General features: G+C 51.5%; 1 protein-coding gene across 2 annotated transcripts in view; it reads left to right on the top strand.

Annotated features, from left to right (window-relative positions):
• The first annotated feature begins 4,699 nt into the window (after nucleotides 1-4,699).
• The window catches only part of LTBP2 (latent transforming growth factor beta binding protein 2), a 67,392-nt gene continuing 54,046 nt past the window's right edge, over nucleotides 4,700-18,045 (top strand). For both annotated transcript variants that reach the window (XM_079307790.1, XM_079307789.1), the window contains exons 1-3: nucleotides 4,700-5,478; nucleotides 12,098-12,168; nucleotides 17,692-17,935. In XM_079307790.1, the coding sequence (XP_079163916.1) occupies nucleotides 5,024-5,478; nucleotides 12,098-12,168; nucleotides 17,692-17,935 (770 nt within the window). In that variant the 5' untranslated portion in view covers nucleotides 4,700-5,023. The remainder of the gene's footprint in view (nucleotides 5,479-12,097; nucleotides 12,169-17,691; nucleotides 17,936-18,045) is intronic.

Below are 18,045 nucleotides of genomic sequence, written 5' to 3'. Positions count from 1 at the left end.
TTGCAGTCTGATCATTTCAAACAGGACTTCATTAATTATAAATGGACAGACTCCCTTGAGCTGCTGTAGATCTGCATGAATCACATTCTAACTGAGCATTATTTTTTTTTCTCCTGAGGAGCTGCTAAATGGGGTCTAAATAGTGTGATGAATAAATAAGGAACCAGCTGTGCTCTGCAGCCAGCCCAACCAGGGCCTTTCTGCAGCAGTAGTCCATAGCAATCTCCTCTCTGCCTCACATTGCACTCCCATCCCTTGGGTTCTGCCATTTGAACCTGCTGTCCAGGTTTCTTTTTCCTAGTGGCATGTGTTTGTTCTCTCTTGTAACCTCTGTCTCAGCATGTGGTCTCAGCCCTTGGTAATGCATAGACATATGCTCAGACAACAGCATTACCAAGAAATCCAGTTGTAGGACACCCAGTTGCCTGGTCTGTGCCTCTATTTCAGAGATTGCCCTGATTAAATGAAAGCAGAAGGAACAATAAAACCAGCAAACCTTGGCTTTAGGCTAGGAGCTGGACAATTTCTCTTCTGCTTTCTGACAACAAACCACTGCTCACACAGCTCTCAGCTGCCTGCTGGTGGCCTCCTCCCAGGGAGAAGCCAAGATGTCCCCAAGGTTCTGAGGGATGCACCAAGAGTGAATGGAGGTGGCTGAAGGGCCAGGCTGTGTCTGGCTGTAGTGGCTTGTCTCTTGGGTGGCAATGTCAACTTCCCTGGGTACCATAAATATGAATGTGCTGAGCTGTGTGTATCTCACACCAAAGGCAATGGGTGAGAATGCTATCCATGAAGGATTTGCTGGCTGTGTTTGCAAGTTCAGAAGATGCTTTTCCTGCCCCTCTGATGCCCATGGTTACAGAGATCCTCTCCAGAGATCTCTCTGTGCTGCTGCCTTGAAATTGTTTCTCTATCCAGCTCTCCACAGCTGCCATGTTCTCCCTCCCAGTATGAGATGGCTCTTTTCTGAGAAGCTGCAAGTTGTACCTCTACAAGGCTGGCTCCACACCACGATTTTTAAGCCAGTGTGGCTGGCCAACCTTCCCATGCCCTTGAGCCCTGAGCAAGGGGAGCACTTCTTCCTCTGCAGGAGCTGCAGGCAGCTCCTGAATCCATGGAATGTGTCCCATCTGCAGTGTGTTAGGGTATGCTCTCAGCAGAGGAAGAAGCACATGTGGGTTGTGAACCCTTCTGAAGAGGAAGAAAAGAGGCTAATTAATCGATGGGATTCAGTGCCAGGAGCCACATCTGGGGTCCAACTGGCCCTGGAAGCATGGCTCCCAGGTGTTACCACCCCAAGGGGGCTGTGCAGAGCTGCTGTGGACCCCTTACCCCAATGGGTGGGGTAGTGAAGGTGTGAGGGGACACAGCACAGAGGGGCCCCCATCAGCACAGTCTGGAACAGCCCCTTCTCCTATCCTTTGAGAGGGCTCAAGATGATGTGACACACACTCGTCCCTCCAGGTCACAGCTGCTTTGACCCCCCTGCCTCTGGCCCTGTGGCTTTGATCCTCAGCTGCCCAAGCACCCCACTCTCTCTGCCCAGGGCAGGTGAGAGGTGCCATCATTGCAGGCCACACTTGCTCCTCTTCTCTGCAGGCTCTGATGAGCCCCTCTTTCTGAACTGGCTGCCAGGTCTGCCTCATTCAGCTCAGTGCCCTGGCCCTAGAAAGCATCAACTCATTGAGGTCCTGCAATCGTGCCTGCCCTCAGACTCTCCTCTGGTGCCATTTCTCTTGTCTAGAAGGTAACATGGTGAATTAAGGGAAGGCAGCAAAAAGCACTTTGAGCTGGCTGCCTGAAGGTCATGTCCTCAGAGGAGCCCTGTGCTCCCTGCTGCTGGTGGCTGGGCTGTCAAACCCTGTCTGCCAAACCCTGCCTGCCAGCTTGTTGCCCCATCCTCACTCTGCTGCTGCTGCTTTTTCTTCCCAACTGTGTGCTTGATCTCAGAAGCAAGCAGCCCAAGCATCCACACTCTGCCTGTGTGAGTTCCTGAGCAATGAGGTATTTCATGTTTGACTGCTGAGCCCCCACTGTGCCACATGCTGAAGCCCAACCTGCACTAGGACTCTCCACACCCCCTGCCCTTCCCCTTTTTCACTGGCATTGTTTTTGGGAACGGCCAAATATGAGCCATGGAGCACCTGCACATAACCCCTGGGCCCTCAGCTCCTTGTGCCAGACAGCCCTCAGGTGGGGGCAATGGGGGCCACTGCCCTCAGCTGCCCCTGCTCTGCTGCAGCACTTCTGTGGGATCAAATGACATCAGCACATCCCTGAAAAAGCTGAGGAGTGTTTGCATGTGTGAGGCTGCAGGGAGCTCAGTGTCCAGCTCCAGGGGGTTACTGTAAACACAATGCTAAGCAGATTTGAGAAGAGATGCCAAGTCCCTGGGCCAGGCTCTGCTGCAGCCAGGGGGGCTGCAAGAGGTGCCAGGGGGCCATTGATGGCTCTGTTGAGTTTGTGCATCTCATTTCTCAGCCCCATTAGGCAGGCACAAGCTCCTGCAGTCCCACTACTGTTGGTGCCCCAAGTGCAGTCTCCTGTTCTCCCCTGGGGATGCTGAAGTCATCCTCTTCTCTGGGGTGATCCAGCACCTCTGGGAAGGAGGAATCCACTTGTGCCCCCTGTGCTGGAGTTTCCTGCTCTGGCTTTGAGCACTACCCTGGCTCTTGGCTGCTTTGTTTATGGCTTTTGTTTACAGCATTGATAATTTTCTCGTGTCAGGTTTAGGCACAAGCATTCTTTCCACTGCTGCATAAGAAAGTAATTAGGTGAGGATGGAAAGGACATTCTTCCTCCTCAGAACAAAGAAACAAGTCACGGCTGTTACGGGGCATTGCTTATGACATCCACCGCCACGAAAACTCCTGCCCAAGTGTCTCTCTCTGCCCTGAGAGGAGAGAGAGGCAAGCTGATTGCATCCCAGCAAGTGCCAAAGCACCCTCTGGTATTTCTGCTGCCCTGTAAGCCAGCTGCCAGCACAAAGGTAAAGACTGAACCCACTCTGCCCATCCTTCTGGTCACACTTGCTCACCAGTGAAGTTACCTCCCATCTCTCTCATTTGCCATCCCCAGCCAGAAGGGAAGTGCTGAGGTGCTGCTCCACTCCAGCATGCTTTCAGGGGGATTAATTCTCTGTGCATTTGCTCCTCTGCCAGTTCCTCTGCACACTGGAGAGTAGGCAACAGTGCTCCCATCCCAAGAAGGGGGTGGCTGTGTTTTGAGGGACCCCAAAAGTCGAGGGGCAATGAGAAGAACGGAGATGGAGCCACTGGTTTCAAGTAGAAGAGGCTTTAGGAGCACAACTGCTGGAGCATAGAAGGAGGGGAGCTGGACAGACTCTTCTGCCACAAAGATGTTGGAAAGCAGACAGCTTGATGAGGACCAGGGAAGGCAGAACCTGTAGTAGGAGAGGCTGAAGGGAGATGTAGGATGGGACTGTAATGGGCTGGGGGAGCAGTGGGCACAGAAGAGGAGCCAGCAGTCCTATGTTGCAGTTCACCCCACACATCAAAAGGGACAAAAGAAATCAGATAAAATAATGGACTGATACGACAATGTGCCTTTTAAACCCAGTGACTGAGCTGCAGCAGCTGGCTGAAGGAGTCCCTACCTTGCAAGCTGCTGGAGGATAGGAAGGTGCACCCAAAGGATCACTGTGCACACGCAGAGTTCCTTGTGTTCTCCTGCAGACATCCAGCTGCTGCACTCAGGTTCACCACAGGATCCACTGCAGGGACAGAATCCAGTGAGTATCTCCTTTCTGTGAGCATTTGTGGTGCCCTAATCTGTCTCTTTGCATGTAGAGATAGAGCAAGAGGCCTTTAGTCACCCACTAAGGTAACCATTGCTTCCATAGGTTGGTAGGAGCCCACCTCAGATAAAGGACAGTGTCTGCACTCCAGTGGGAGGATTTGCTCCTTGTCCAAGATGGCCAAGAACAGCAGAGATCTGTAGAGATGTGGCAGAGCACAAGGTCAAGCTGATGTATGTGGCTGAAGGGGGATTTGTGCTCCTGTTCTCCCCTTGTCCTACTCTCAGTCTTTCTCATGGCATATAAAGCAAAGCAGTCATTTAAAGTCCTCCCTTGACCTCTTGGTACTCAGCAGAGGTAGATGGAGGAAGGATGGACAGCTATTCTAAGCTTCTGGAATACATATCCTGAAAGATTTCTCAGGCTGAAGGACCTGGAACTTATAGGTGGGTCGTTTTCTAGCCTGAATTTATACAAGGAAGGTTATAAAGGCCTGAATGGGGTTGAGAGAATCCAAAAGCTCTGGAGCCAGTGTGGGATAGCCACGAAGGCTCTTCCCATTGCCGTGCCTTTCTCCTGGTAGATGTGACCCAGAGCAGTGAGAGGTCTAGCGGTGCTGGTGCAGCTCCACAAGTCCCCAGATGCTGAGGGGCATCCGTGTCTTCTGCTCCGTGCTCCCAAAGCCGGGTTGGCTCCGCTTTCCTGAGCGTTCCCAGCCGCGGCCGGGCGGCGGGGCGGGCTGCGGGGGCTGCCGGTCTCCCTGGCCAGGCAGGGGTTAAGGCTTCTCTGTTGTAGTTTGTTTCCCTTTGCCAAAGTGGGTGTTGCTGGAATGTCTCCTCTCCTAAGAAGGGGGGCCGAGCCGTGTCCTCTGGAGAGGGGGGATGTCAGCATCAAAAAGACACAAAGGGGGAGGTTTCCAAAAATAAAACCCTCCATCCCCTCCAGGCGCTGCCAGTGCCAGAGGCAGGCGCGAAGGTGCTTGGAGCTGCCTGCGGAGCGCGGGATCTCGCTGGCAGCCCGGAGAGCGGGGCCGGCCGCCCTTCTCCTCTTCGTTCTCCTGCGGGGGCCGCCCGGGAGCCCTCTCCCCTCCCTCAGCACTGCTCTCTGCGCCCCCGGCCCCGGTGGGCGGCAGGTCCCGTCGGAGTCCCGGAACGGGATGGGGTGGTGAGCGGGGGCGGAGAGCCGGCGGTCCCCGCTGCCCCGGGGATGCCAGCCGGGCGCTGAGCGCTCCGCACCGCCCGTGTCCCCTCGCCGCCGGCTGGCACCATGCGGGGCGCTGCCGCCAGCCTCCTCCCGCTCACCTTCGCCGTCCTCCTGGGCTTCGCCCGCTGTCGGCCGGACTCGGCGCCTAGGCTGGAGCCGGGAGCCGCGGCAGCGGCGCGGCTGCGGAGCCGGGGGGCTGCCCTGGGGGCGGTGGGCACGGCGAACGGCCTGTCCCCGGCGTCCCGGTCCCCTCCACCGTCACGGCCCCTCCCCGCAGCCCTCCACGTGGATCGCGGCTCCGCGGCCGCCGCGGGGAGCCCGAGCGGTGCCGACGGCCGGAGGCAGCGTCCCGACCGCGGGCTGCCCACGGCCCGGGGCCAAGCGGGCGATGCCGGGCTCGGTCTCGGCGCGGGGCACAGGAACAGGCAGGACTCCTCCCGCCAGCGGCAGGGCAGCGGGCCGAAAGCGCGAATCGTGCCCAGGGCGAAGGAACCGAGCGGCAGAGGGAGGATGGCGGGGTAAGTGCTGCGCTCGGGGGGGATCCTGCCGGGGTGCGTAGCGTGACCCTCGGTGGTCCCGGACGGAGGGGCAGGGTCCCATCTCTAGCCCCATGTTGCGTCCCTTTTTCCATCCCACGGGTGGGGATGCCAGGGCAGTGCTCCGCCGTGACCGGGTCCGGAGCGGCGTGGGAACCCCGCGGTGCTCGCTGTCTGTCCCGCACTCTGCCGCTCGTGGGTGCGTGTGTGCCGGTGTGCACGGGCGTGGGTGTACTCCGGGCGTGCGGGGGCCGTCTGCCCGTGGCGGGTGTGTGGCTCAGGAGCGCTCGGATGCAGGGCCCTCCCGGCGGATCGGGGCTGGCAGGCAGCTGCGCACCGCGGGCAGGGTCCCAGCTGCCAGCTGCCCTCTGGAGCTGCCCATGGCTGTCCTGGGAGGCACGCAGGCTGGGGACTCCCGAGGGGTGTAGTGTGATTTAGGCGGTGGAGACGCTGGAGGGGCTTGCCTGGCTCTGCGGACGGAGTCAGTCTGCTGCCGCTCTTGCTGCAGGTACCTGGCCTCTTGGCTCCTTCCTCCCATAATGGGCCCCTTGTAAGCGCTCCACGCCGCAGCTTCCCATGGCTTGAGTTGGCTCAGCCGGAGGAGGCTTCCTATGACTTGCCTGGCAGGGCTGCTTCCAGCTCCAGCCGCTGGCTGCAGCCCTGTGGAGGTGGAGGGGATATCGGATGGCGAGGCCAGCTGCTCGGCCGTGAGGGGAGCCTGGCGCAGGGCTGATCCCTTCGGCGCAGGGCTGATCCCTTCAGCCCAGGGCCCCTTCCTCGGCAGTCTCCTCGCTGCTCTCCCCGATGCCTTTCGAGATTAGCTCCTTTGCACTTGGGCAGGGATACCAACACCATCGTGCAGGAGTTTGACAAACCTGTGTGGCACTGTGTGTCCACTCTCGTGGGAGCCTTGCTAGGGGGATTGTGGGGGCAATCTCTGTTTACAGCCCTCTGACATGGGCAGAAATGTCTTTTGCTAACATCTGGTGGGGAGCTTCACCACAACACGAAAGGTCTGCCTCTGTGTTTTCCCTTCCCATACTCGTCTCCTTGCAAAGTTTTGAGACAGAACTATTTTCTGTGTCACTCTGTGTACTTTCCTTCAACAGATCCACAGAAGCACCAAGTTCACTCTTCTTCCATTATGTTTGATACACAAAGTATCACTAACAGCTAGGCCTATAGGTTCTGAGCTTGCCCAGCTCATTATCTTGCCTTGTCAGCCATCCTGAGAGGGAGTCTTGGGAAGATCCAGTCCTCATCAATCAGATTCGGACTTTTTTGGGCTCAGAAAGATTTTACTTTCTGCAGTTGGAATGCTGTCAGTGTTGTTTTGGGATCATGTAGCAGTTTGGTTGAATTTGAGTCATCTGATACACAGCATGTTTGTTTTCAGACTGCAGCTGCCTCTGGTGACAACAGCTGGCCTGTGCTGCTGTCAGGAGCATGTGGGCAGCCCCAAGGTTCACTCTGTCTTCAGAAGAGCACTGAACTTTTTGCAAGTAGCTTTCGTCCCTTAATCCAGGATGCAAACAGGGATGGTTGGTCCAGCACTTGCACACAGTTTACCTGTTATCATCTATATTTGAGAGTGCCACTGTCTCCAAGCTTAAAGGGAGGAAGAGCTGTGTCCTAGTGCTGTGTTTCTCATGCAGGCTCTGCTGCACTTTCTGCCTCTGCTCTGCACTGGAAGATCAAGGCTGGGGAAAGAAAGCTTTCTCCAGTCCCAAAGAACATCTGTTCTGAGAAGTGCCTGTGATGGCTTTCTGTCTGTTCTGGAGTCCAAAGCATCACTTTTGAAGCTTCTCTATAACCTACAGTCTTTGGAGCTTAAGAGAAAGCCTAGCTGAAATAATTGTCCGTGAGTAACCACATGGTGTTGCTCCTCATGGAAAGCTATCTGCTGCTGCCTCCAACCATTCTGTGAGACTCTGTCCTTCCACCTCATCCATCTTCTTACACCCCTTGCTGCACCAGACACATTTTCATCCAGGAAACTCAGGGCCCCTAAAAAATTTCACTTTGTGATCTTGTGTTTTTTGCCATGTGGGATATTTTCTGTTCTACTATTTACACTGAACTCCTGCTAGTCTCTGATATGACAACCTTTACTTTCCATTACTCAGGTAACTTTACAGGCACACTAGACCCTGGTACTATTTATTTATACAATTATTTTGGCTAAAAATCTCAATTCCTGCATGTGTTTCCTTTCCAGATTCCCCAGTTGGAGCTCTCTGTTGGTACCTTCAGGGGCCCTGCAGAGTTCTGTGGTTGAAAAAACCCCTTTATTGGCACTCTATGTTTTTCTAGATAATTATTTTCTCACTTTGTCTGATAGCTGCATACCCAAGATTGAGTTTCTTTCCTGGACTCTTTGGATGTGTCTGCCATCCTGCTTATGTCTGACCTTTTTGCAGGTGTGACTTGTACAAATAATTTCATGAATGCTTACAACTTCAAGACTTGCAAGAGCTGGGTTTTAGTATTTTCCCCAGAAGACTTACTGTGAGGTGACTTTTGATATCCCAGCAAACATCACAGAAAATTACTGACTTCTGACACTGAGTGAAGAAAACAATCCAGCCCTGAAAACATCGCTGTTTTGCTCTGCTCAGCTTAACATCCCTGTTTCTCCAGCTCCCCTGGTTAGAAGGATTTTCCCCTTGAGTGTTGTGGGGTAGGGCAGCTGTGACACATGCCAAAAATGAATGTAGTTTTGCATCCCTAATTTGGGCTGGCCAGTCCTGCTGGGAGGACACTGTAAACATCTCCTTCTACATCTGTGTCCCTTGGGATGTACCCCCCCTTTTCTCTGCCCTGTTGCTGACAGGGTGGGTCACACTGATGAGGAAGGTGGGTAATGGGAGAGTAATCAGAGGAAGCCTCTATTTCTGGTACCTGCCTGGACAGTTTCAAGGGGCATGTGAAGCTTCTCAGGTAGAAGTCAGGGAGTCCCAGACTCATTCTTTCTCCCTCCCATTTTCTTTTTGGGCATTCTGCACCCCAGTTCACATTTAATTGCTGTCATAGACACCATCTGCAGCTGTGTACTCCTGGTTTACCCAAGCATTGTGGCATATAGGTTCTTACTGCAATGTGTTTATAGGATTGCTCAGGAGTGGAGACAGTTAATGCTGATGTGGACTTGGCAGAAGGTTTTCAGTGACTCATTGATGCCAACAGCCTTTTGCTAATGTTCTTTGCTGGGTCTGACTGCAAATATTTCATACACATCTGGATGAAGTTCACTTTCCTGCAGTAGAAAGGCAGACCTGATGATCTAATGGTCTCTCTGGTCTCCTGTGAGGACGCTGTACATGGTCTGAATGGAGTCAGCATATCTGGCAGCACAGAGTTCTGTGTGAAGCTGAAAGATGATGCATAGATTGCTATTAAAAGTGGTGAAGAAAAGGGTTCTACTGAATGCTTCAGAAACAGTATGTGATCATCACTGTAAAAGCCATGATCTTACTACTGTTTTATTGTTTTCCTTCCCCCTGGTGCCTGTTTTGGTTGCTTGGTTCTTGTTTAAGGTAACAATGCAAGATCTCACAGGCTGTTCTCATCCTGGGTACCTCTCCAGGCCTGAGTCCATCCTGATGGTGGCCCCTGGCTGCAGCAGCAAAGGAGGGAATGAGGGAGTGGCTTGTGGCAGCTCCTTTGCTCAAGGTTGTGCCAGTGCATCCAGTCAGGGCTATGAATGGTTCTTCTGGGTTCAGGGGTGCTTCATGGCACTGGCTTCAGCTCTGTGGGGAGTCTCAAGGAGCTGTCTGTCCCAGAAAAGGAGCAGGTCAGTGAAAAGCGCCTGGGAGCTCCTGCACACCAAGCTCAACATGCCAGGGATTATACCTGGGCACAGATGGTGCATGCCAGCCACAGAATGAAGAAAAGGCTTGGTTTGCAGTTGTGTGGTGTGGCCTGTGCTCCTTGAGACCTCAGGGTGTAACCTGGAGGCAGAGGTGGAGTTGTGGATCCAGTGTCCCACTCTGCATTTTCCCATTTTCCCACTGAGCCATGCCTTAGGGTTTTCTCTGGCACTGTGGCTATTTGCTATTCCCTTTCTCTTCAGAAAGGGGGAACTGGCTACTGGAAATGGTCTCTGTCTGCTTTGGTCTGAGCTGGGCTGGGGACTGTTTTGGAAGGTGCAAAGTGGCCCATGAGCCCTGTAGCAGCACAGTGTTAAAAGCAATCAAGTCTCAGTGCCTTTCAGTGTTCTCAGCAATGTTTCATTTCTCAGGATATGTGCTAGGTGACCTGACCATTAGGAAGGCTAATACATTAATTAACCTCTTCCACTGGAAAGGAAATAGAGATAGGAAAGACTGATTGTTTGCTGAAGTGTTGTTTTGGATTAATGAGAGATTTGTACTGAGCCCAACAGGGGTTTCATGACTTCAGGAGTGGTCTTGTCTGCTCAGGCTTGGGTCCCTGTCTATTTTAGCCTCATGTCTTTCTTCCTATGACCTCTGGCTTGGTGTTGATATTGAAAGCAGCTACCAACAAGCTCCCTCCAGCCTGTGAGAGATGTAGATAGAATTTAAACTTTAATCCCATGAAGAACTAATAGTATGAATCAGGATCAAAACAGCTCTCTGGAGAAGGTAGCTATTTTGCCTACAGAAACCATGATTTTCTAGATAGGTTGAGGTGAGAAAGGGCAAGGGCTTTGCTCATTGAACAGACTAAATATAACTTATGAGGTGTGTTTCACCTGTGCCAAAGGAAGAAAAAGCTGTGGCAGTCTAAGCAAAGATGCTTATGTTGCTGCTTGGAGTAGGGTCCCTCTCTGGACCTTAATTACCAAAAATCTGCTCCAGCTCAATTGTTTTCTCTTTTTACTGATCAGGACACCATAAAAATGTTTAAGGCCTTGTGAGCTCTTATGCAATAAATAAATTAAGGGTTATTTTTTTTTTTTCATTGGATGCTTTCTGAGGATGTTTTAAGGAAGAGACTCATATGTCTCTTTGGGTTGACAGACAAAATGCTGGAAATCGGTGCTCTTGCCCAGCCAGAGCAGATATGAGGGGGTGCTAGAATTACCTTGGCTTGTTCTGCTTGCAGGAAGTTACTCCAAGGGAATTTAAGGCTTTCTCCTTAAAAAAAAAACTGCCCAGATTAATAAAACCTTGTTCCTAAAGGACTAAGTAACAGTTTTAAATTATGTGGCTTCTCAGACCACTTCTCTTTCCCAGATGGAGCAATTGAACCTCTACAGGTAGAAATCTACCAATTAATTTGTGAACACTAGAACAATCCTTGGCATAGCTGCCACCCATTGTCCTGGCTCTCCTAAAACATGAGCCCCACAGCTTGAGCCTGGCAGTTCTGGAGTCTCATCTCATTCCATGTGGATGCAGGAGTCAGGAGGATGCCAGTTTAGAGCAGGATCTTCCTCTGGCCCTGCTGTGTACATGTTATAGTCAACCCAGAAGACGAATGTGCATGTTTTTGTGGTTCCTGTAAATTCTGTCAGCAGCAATGACTGCCTTGTCCAGCATTAGAAATAAACCATACTCCCCACTTTGTTTCCAGAGGATTTCCAGAGCTTCCAGGCTATTTCTAACTTTCTATCTTTTGACAACTGTTCTTTCTCATCTACCTAGACATGCAAAAGTTACCTATTTCTAAAATCTTCTCTCTGTGACGAGTAATACTCTTGGAGAGCACCCTGGAACTTGTTATTCCTTGTTACTATAGACACTTAAATATGATGTGACCAGAGGAAGCAGCATTAGCTGCCTGCTTGGGCGTGGCAGAGCACCTCTCAGAGGCCCAGCACTGCCCATGATAGTCATCCCTGACTGAAAACACATAAGAAAGGAGAGGTGGGGAGGATGCCATTTGTGTAAGGGCAGTCAAAAAGTAACTGCAGCTAAATCTTGGATTCTACACTCATGAAAATTATTTCAGCATCTTGGAATTAGTGTGGTCTGTGCTCATCAGGTAGACACACATTTCATAGCACCAGAGAGTCCTCAGCCCCTTGGGTCTCTGCACTAGTGACAGATCACAAATGCAGGACTGGGGTGCTTGCAAAGGAAGAGCAAGCTGGGGAGCATCCCAGAGTGCAGCTCTTGGTGTGCCCTCCCTCCTAGGGCAGGGCTGAGCCATGAACAGCAGCAGGCAGCAGCAGCTGGGTGGAGAATGAAGTGTTATCTTCGGCTGAAGCAGATCAGGACATTTGCAGAGGAAAAATACTATGACCAAAGTTGAAATTGGGCCCAACTTTCACCCCAATACTATGAAAACCATGAGATCTTTAATGATTTTTGGCTGCTGGCCTCTAATTGCTCCCAAGAGGAAAATGGTTCCTCTGAGTTCTGTGCCAGGAATCCAGCATAATGCCAGTTCAAAAGGGAGCTCCTCTCTCAGGGATCGCTCACACTGCAGCATTCACAGTCCTTGGGGGTTTCTTTTCCAAGCCCTTAAACAACTCAGCCCTTGTCCCATTGGTTTTGATCTCAGCTGCTGGTCCATCTGGGAGGAAATATCAGATGCTGCAGGAAATAATTTTGTGGGTGATTCAGAGGTGATGGCTGCAGCAAGACCTCAGCTTCCCCCTCTCCTAACCACACTGCTTTGTCTCTCTGCTTAGGCCAAATGTCTGTGGCAGACAGTGTTGCCCAGGATGGACCACAGCTCCAGGCACAAACCGCTGCATCAAACGTGAGTATGACACTCTCAGCCTGTGCAAGTCTCAGGATGCATCCCTAAATAGTGCTTGAATTCTGCTGTGACCCCACATACTTCCCATGCACTGTGCCAGGGCAGGAGATAAATCATGGGGTCTGTGGAGGCAGTGCCACAGCCTTGCTCTGGGACTGCCAGGCTATAGCTCTTCCTGTCAGCAAAATCTGAGGACACAGAGTAATTATGGTTTTACTTTATTATTGTTATTAGTGTCCATCCATGGCAGGATCTTGTTGGGGCAGGGCATTGCAGTGGCATATTTATGTGTGAGTTTTGAGCCCTGGGCTCTCACTTGTCCAGCATGGAGCTAAGATGGGTGTGTGAAAGTCCCAGCAGCTGGGAACCAGCAGACTGGGGCTGTGCTCGTGTGGGTGAGCATTGCTGATGCTGAGCAGAGAATCAAGGCTGCAAATAATCTGAGTGCTATTAAGGAAAGCAATTACTGGATTAGGTACAAGGGCTGGGATGGGTGGGGCTGCAGCATGGGGTGCCTAAAATGGCAGTGAGGTGCAGGGTGCTCCTGCAGTGCAAATCTGCCTGGCCGTGACCCTCCTGCCTACCCACAGAGGAAGTGTTGAGTGTTGTGCTCATCCAGGCACAACAGCCCTGTGGGCTGCGGTCACTGTGGGCTCCCTGACACAGCACTGGCAGAGAAGATGTTTGGGTAGGCACCAGTGCAATGCACACCAGAGACAAGTGAGCTGTCATCTGCACCCTCAACAGCTCTGCAGCCACAGCCCAGCCCCTGCTGTGAGCCCTGGCCCTGAACAGCAGGGCTGCACACCCAGCTCATCTGTGGCATTCCCAGGGACTGCTGGCCCTGTGCACCTGCCTGGTCCCAGAGAGGTGCCTGTGGTGTTGGGTCAGCTGGGAGGGCAAGGAGCACAGGCAGAAGAGGTGAGAGCATCTGCCTTTCCCTGAGTGGCAGCAGGTGCCCAGATGTCGAGCAGGGGAGTTTTGTTTGCGGGATCTCCCGGCGCTTTGGCCGTGCTGGGGTGATGGCATTAGCAGTCGCTGTTTGGGAGCAGGGGGCCAAGGGCTGACTCACCTCCCTGCTCCCTCTCCCCCACCACGAGAGCAGCCAAACAGTAGAGAGCGTGCTGTGCTGCCAGACAGTGCTGTAAACACAGCGCGGGGCCAGCCATGGCAGCATCTTTCTCTCATTAGGGATTTTGGTAGGAGCAGTAGGTCTGGGCTTGCAGCCATGCAGGCTGCCTAGTGATTGCTCAGGTGCTGAGCCCTTGTTCCCAAGGATTCATTAAAAGGACAGTGTCAACATGATCAGGCCAGACAGTGACCCCCTGACCAGGGATGGTAAAGCTCAGGCAGGACTTTGGTGGAGACTGTGATGTGTAAACATAATTTAATTCCCAGCTACCTCCCTCCCTGGGCTTTTCTGCTGGAGCTCAAGCTGCTGGAGACATTCAGCTGTTTTTAAAGCTGCCAAGGCAAGCTGGACAGCCCATCCCCATTAAGTTTCTGCACTGTAATGCTGTTTAATGTCTGTTCCCATGGTCTTTGATATGGCATGTCAAGGAAGTTAGTGGGGTAGAAATGCAGCCAGAGGGAGCCTCTTAAGGGTGATGAAACATGGAAGAATTGGCATTCAGGTGTTGGACAGATCCTTGGTTTCCAAAGATTTGAGCCTGGGTACAGGAGAGAGGTTAGGTCAAATTGTTGCCATAATCTACTTCCTCTCACCTACCAAGGGTGGTGGTTTCTTCCTTCACTCATGCTTTTTTAGGCACTTTATTCTTTCAACATCCTGCTTATGACTTAACTCCAGCCTTAGGGAGTGTCTCTCCATATGTTTCAGATTTGAGGACCAAAGCTGCAGTGAGGACTTGTGGAATTTTCAGATAGTCTGTGACTGAGAAGATAAAAACCGTAATATCTTTCCCTGGAGCAACATCTCCTGGGAAAGTGGAAATGAGCTAAGGGAGTTTAGGAGGAAGACCTTGCCTATTTGCAGCATGCTTGATTTCTACCCACACACTGCTGGGTCATCACACTGAGCTGCACACAGGGGCTGTGTGTGGTGAGCTCCAGAGGTCTTGCAGAAGGGGCCCATAGAGATAGTGAGCTGCATCTGAATGTAGGTCTGAAGGATTCAACCTCCTGCCTGTTTAACTTTGTTCTGGAGTGAGACTGGCCATTATGTTCATAGTTTGGTGGAGAAGAAACCTGAATGCACAAGCTGGCCAAAAGCCCTTTTGCACTGCCCACATTTCAGAGACTGCAGTGGCTGCAGTGTACACTTGTCAGTAATTTAGCTGCTGCCTATTAGCTCATAATGCTCAGCCTCCCCATGTTAGTTTATCAACCTCCACTTTCGTCAGCATTATTCATGATGGTTCTTTGCTGCTTCCAGAGATAGCACCCTGGGCTGGGCTGGGAATGCAGCATGAGCTTTTTCCCTGACATGAATACTCTAAAGTTTAAAAGAAACGTTTTTAATCAGTGTGTCAGGAAGGACTAAATAAACCAATGCACTTTCCAATCTTATACAGATGGTCTTGCAGTTAAGATGGTTAATAAAGGTGCAGGGATTCCAGGCTGAGTCTCTGGCTCTGCTGTGGCCTCACAGCGTGATTAGCATCCCTAGGGCTTTTCCACATCTGCAAAATGACATTCACATGCCTCTTCTTTGGTCTTTCTTCTGAATGGTGGCTACAGGTTTTTTTGAACCCTGGCTGTTCTTCACTGAGGTTTTGTTTTCTCTCTGTGATTCCTGCATTGCTGTTGATCTACCTCCCTGTCATTCTGCACAGATCTCACTTGGGTTAAATTGTCCACCTTTCTGGGTGTGCTCCCACAGTCAGAGCTATAAGTTAGAACTGAGTTTACATACATCTCCTTGAGCAAGTGGACAAAATAACCCCAGTGGTCCAAGTCCTTCAGCACCTTGTCAGTTTTCCTCTGGAGGCCCTAGCTGATGGACAGCTTTCCCTGCATTTGAAATGGAACTGCACAGGAACTGCTTACAGTGAAGATCTACATCACTCTCCTAGATGAAGAGCATGAGCAGAGCTTCAGGGACTCAGTAATCGAATGTCACCTTGCATGTCATTGCTCAGCCCTGGGCCAGGTGTGCCTGCAAAACAATGCAAGGCTGAACTTGGTGGCATTCCCCTCTGGCAGGCCTGGCTGGGTGGTCAGAGTCATGCCACAGTCATCCCTGCTGTGTGACCTTGCTGGGAGGACTCACCTCATGCACTGAAGATGAGACTTTATAGTGAGGGCACTGCTAGATGTTCTTGAACAAACTAGATTTTCTATTAGTGATACCTCAGCAGTGCTCCAAGTCTTATTCTTTTATTAAAAGTTTTGAGATGACTGTTTTTGTTTCTCCTAGTCCCCAGCTCTTGGAACAGGTGATTACATGAGACTCCAGTGAGAAGAAATGAGTGCCTGTCATCCTAACAGAAACTGTTAATAGTACCCCAAGCTGGGGAGCAACACCTCAAAGTAACCCCTGAGGTCAGAAAACAGAAAGCAAACAGAAAGATTTCAAATATATATATGTATTTTAGCCAATGCTGTGATTTGGAGGGCCTGAATAGTGATTTCACACACTTGTCACTGAAAATGCTGCCACTGACTGATCTGCTTTCCTTATATTGCATAGCTGAACTGAGTGAAAACCAGCAAATTTTAAAGCTCTTTCAAGTTCTTCCTGAATCTGTAAAGGCAGCTAGGAAGGGGATTAATCCTAGAGTTGAACTGTGTCAGCTAGGGCAGCTCCCCATTCATCCTGCTTGAAGAGACCAGAAGACTAATCTCATTCCCTTCTTCCTCTTCTCTATGTAAAGTGCCTTAGGGGCCTTTTAGAGTGCCTGGTCACTTATCACCACTTTCCTGCTGAAGGGTACAGTCCAAGGTGACTCTGTTGGTGGGAGAGGTTGTGAGAACTGCTGTGGTTCCAGGTCCCAGCATCGTGGCTCTGCAGTATTTCAGCATGTGAAGTGGTTGTTTTCAATGGCAGGCTTCCTGGGCTGGTGGCCTTTGTTAAAACAGGCATTTATTGGGAGATAACAGTAGGGACTGGCAGTCTATTTAAATCACAGCTGAGTTTTGTATTATAAATTACATCAACTTCTGGAGTGCCAGACTTCCCAGAGACGCTTAATTCCTGCCTGACTAGGACCTTGTCCCTGTTCCAGAGACTGCAGTGTTGGCTGATTTATTTTACTGGGATATTTCATCAAAACCTCTGGCTTTAACCTATACAGCCCTACGTGACTTGGGGTCTCCTTTTCCTTGAGATGTCCCTGTCTTCATGAGTGTTAACATGGTAATAAATGTCATATGAAACATTCCAGTGAGCATATCCCTGATCTAGCTAGGAAAAGCTGATGGCAGGCTAGTTTTGGGATGAGGGAAGGGTTGTAGGGGCCATACTGCTGTGAAAGGAATTCAGGTGACTGCATGAGGACTTCTCTCACTTGATGACAGCAGGATGATGTACGGATGGCACACGAGGAAAGCTGTCTGTGTTTGTTGTCCAGGAGCAGTGTTTCTCACAGGCATGCTTGTATCTCACAGGAGTGGAGAGCGCAGCCAGAAGGGGAGGGACATGCTCATGAAAGCCCTGCATCTGTGTGTAAAGGTGGTGAGATGCCCCTGCAGCCTCTCTGGGGCAGTCTTGGGACAGGGGATTTCAGGAGAAGCAGAAGCTTCATGGGTTGAAACCCATTCACAGGGTTTCCATGTGGCTGGAGGCTAATGTGCACCTTGTGTTGTCCAACAAGGTTCCATTACCCTGTGACCATCTGGCACCTTCTTTCTTTGAAGGACAGCACTGTTTCCCAGTGCCTTTTCAATTACCCTTGGTCAGAACAATGAACCCTCTCCTACTGGAGCAATCTGTGGATTCCTGGCTGCCACTGCCTGGTTATAAACCCAATTTGGCATCTATTGACTTGGGAAGTGTTAGGGTCTTGTGTATAATTAATAGCACTTTCCTCCCGGGGTGCAAGCTGAAGCTGATGTGCTGTAATTAGGAACACACACAGGCTCAGAGGTTGATTTGGGCATAAGGTTATTGAACTGTAAGTCCCCGTAGCAGTGGAGGAATTTGAGCAGAGTGACTCCAAAATCAGCTGCGGAAGGAAAGCTGGAAAGCACTGAAGAGGGCAGGCCAGGGGCACTGTGCAAATCAGACCTCAAAACAGACTAAAGGTAACATGTAGCCCCTTGCTTTGCAAATTAGGACCTTTTCCTGTCCAGAGCACTCTGGACAATGCTGACAGCCATATGGTCTCTGCAGGCCGTGCTGCTCATTTCTGAACTTTCTGAAATGAGTATTGTTGGAGAAAGCTCTGCAGAGACCAGTGCAGAGAATAGAGGTGACCTTGTGTTAGGGGCCCACAGCAGCTGTAAGACGCAGACTGTGAAGGTCACCTGCCTGCAGAGTCGAGATGGGACGGTCCCAGCTGTGTGTCACCACCATGGGGCTGAAGCCCCGTGTGCACTAACTGCCTCTCTGTGTCTCCTCAGCTGTCTGCGACCCGCCGTGCCAGAACAAGGGCTCCTGCAGCCGCCCCCAGCTCTGTACCTGTCGCTCAGGCTTCCAGGGCTCGCGCTGTGAAGAAGTTGTTCCTGAGCAGGAGTACCACCCTCCTGGCGCCCCTGCCGCCTTCCAGCCTCCCTCAGGCTCCCTCCGGAGGAGGACCAGCACACCAGGGCGGGATGCCTCCCTGCAGGGGGCTCAGGCGCCCATCCCACGGCACGTCCCGGCTGTGTAAGTCAAACCTGGCTCCTGGCAGGATGCTCCACCAATCCCTCAGGCAACTAACACCTTGATCAGCTGGGCCACACTCTCTGCTCCATGAGACCCTCAACGTGGCTCCT

The sequence above is a fragment of the Erithacus rubecula genome, assembly GCF_903797595.1.
Source record: "Erithacus rubecula genome assembly, chromosome: 6".
NCBI lineage: Eukaryota > Metazoa > Chordata > Aves > Passeriformes > Muscicapidae > Erithacus > Erithacus rubecula.
The sequence above is the reverse complement of the archived record's forward strand: the minus strand, read 5'-3'. Positions and strand labels throughout refer to the sequence as shown.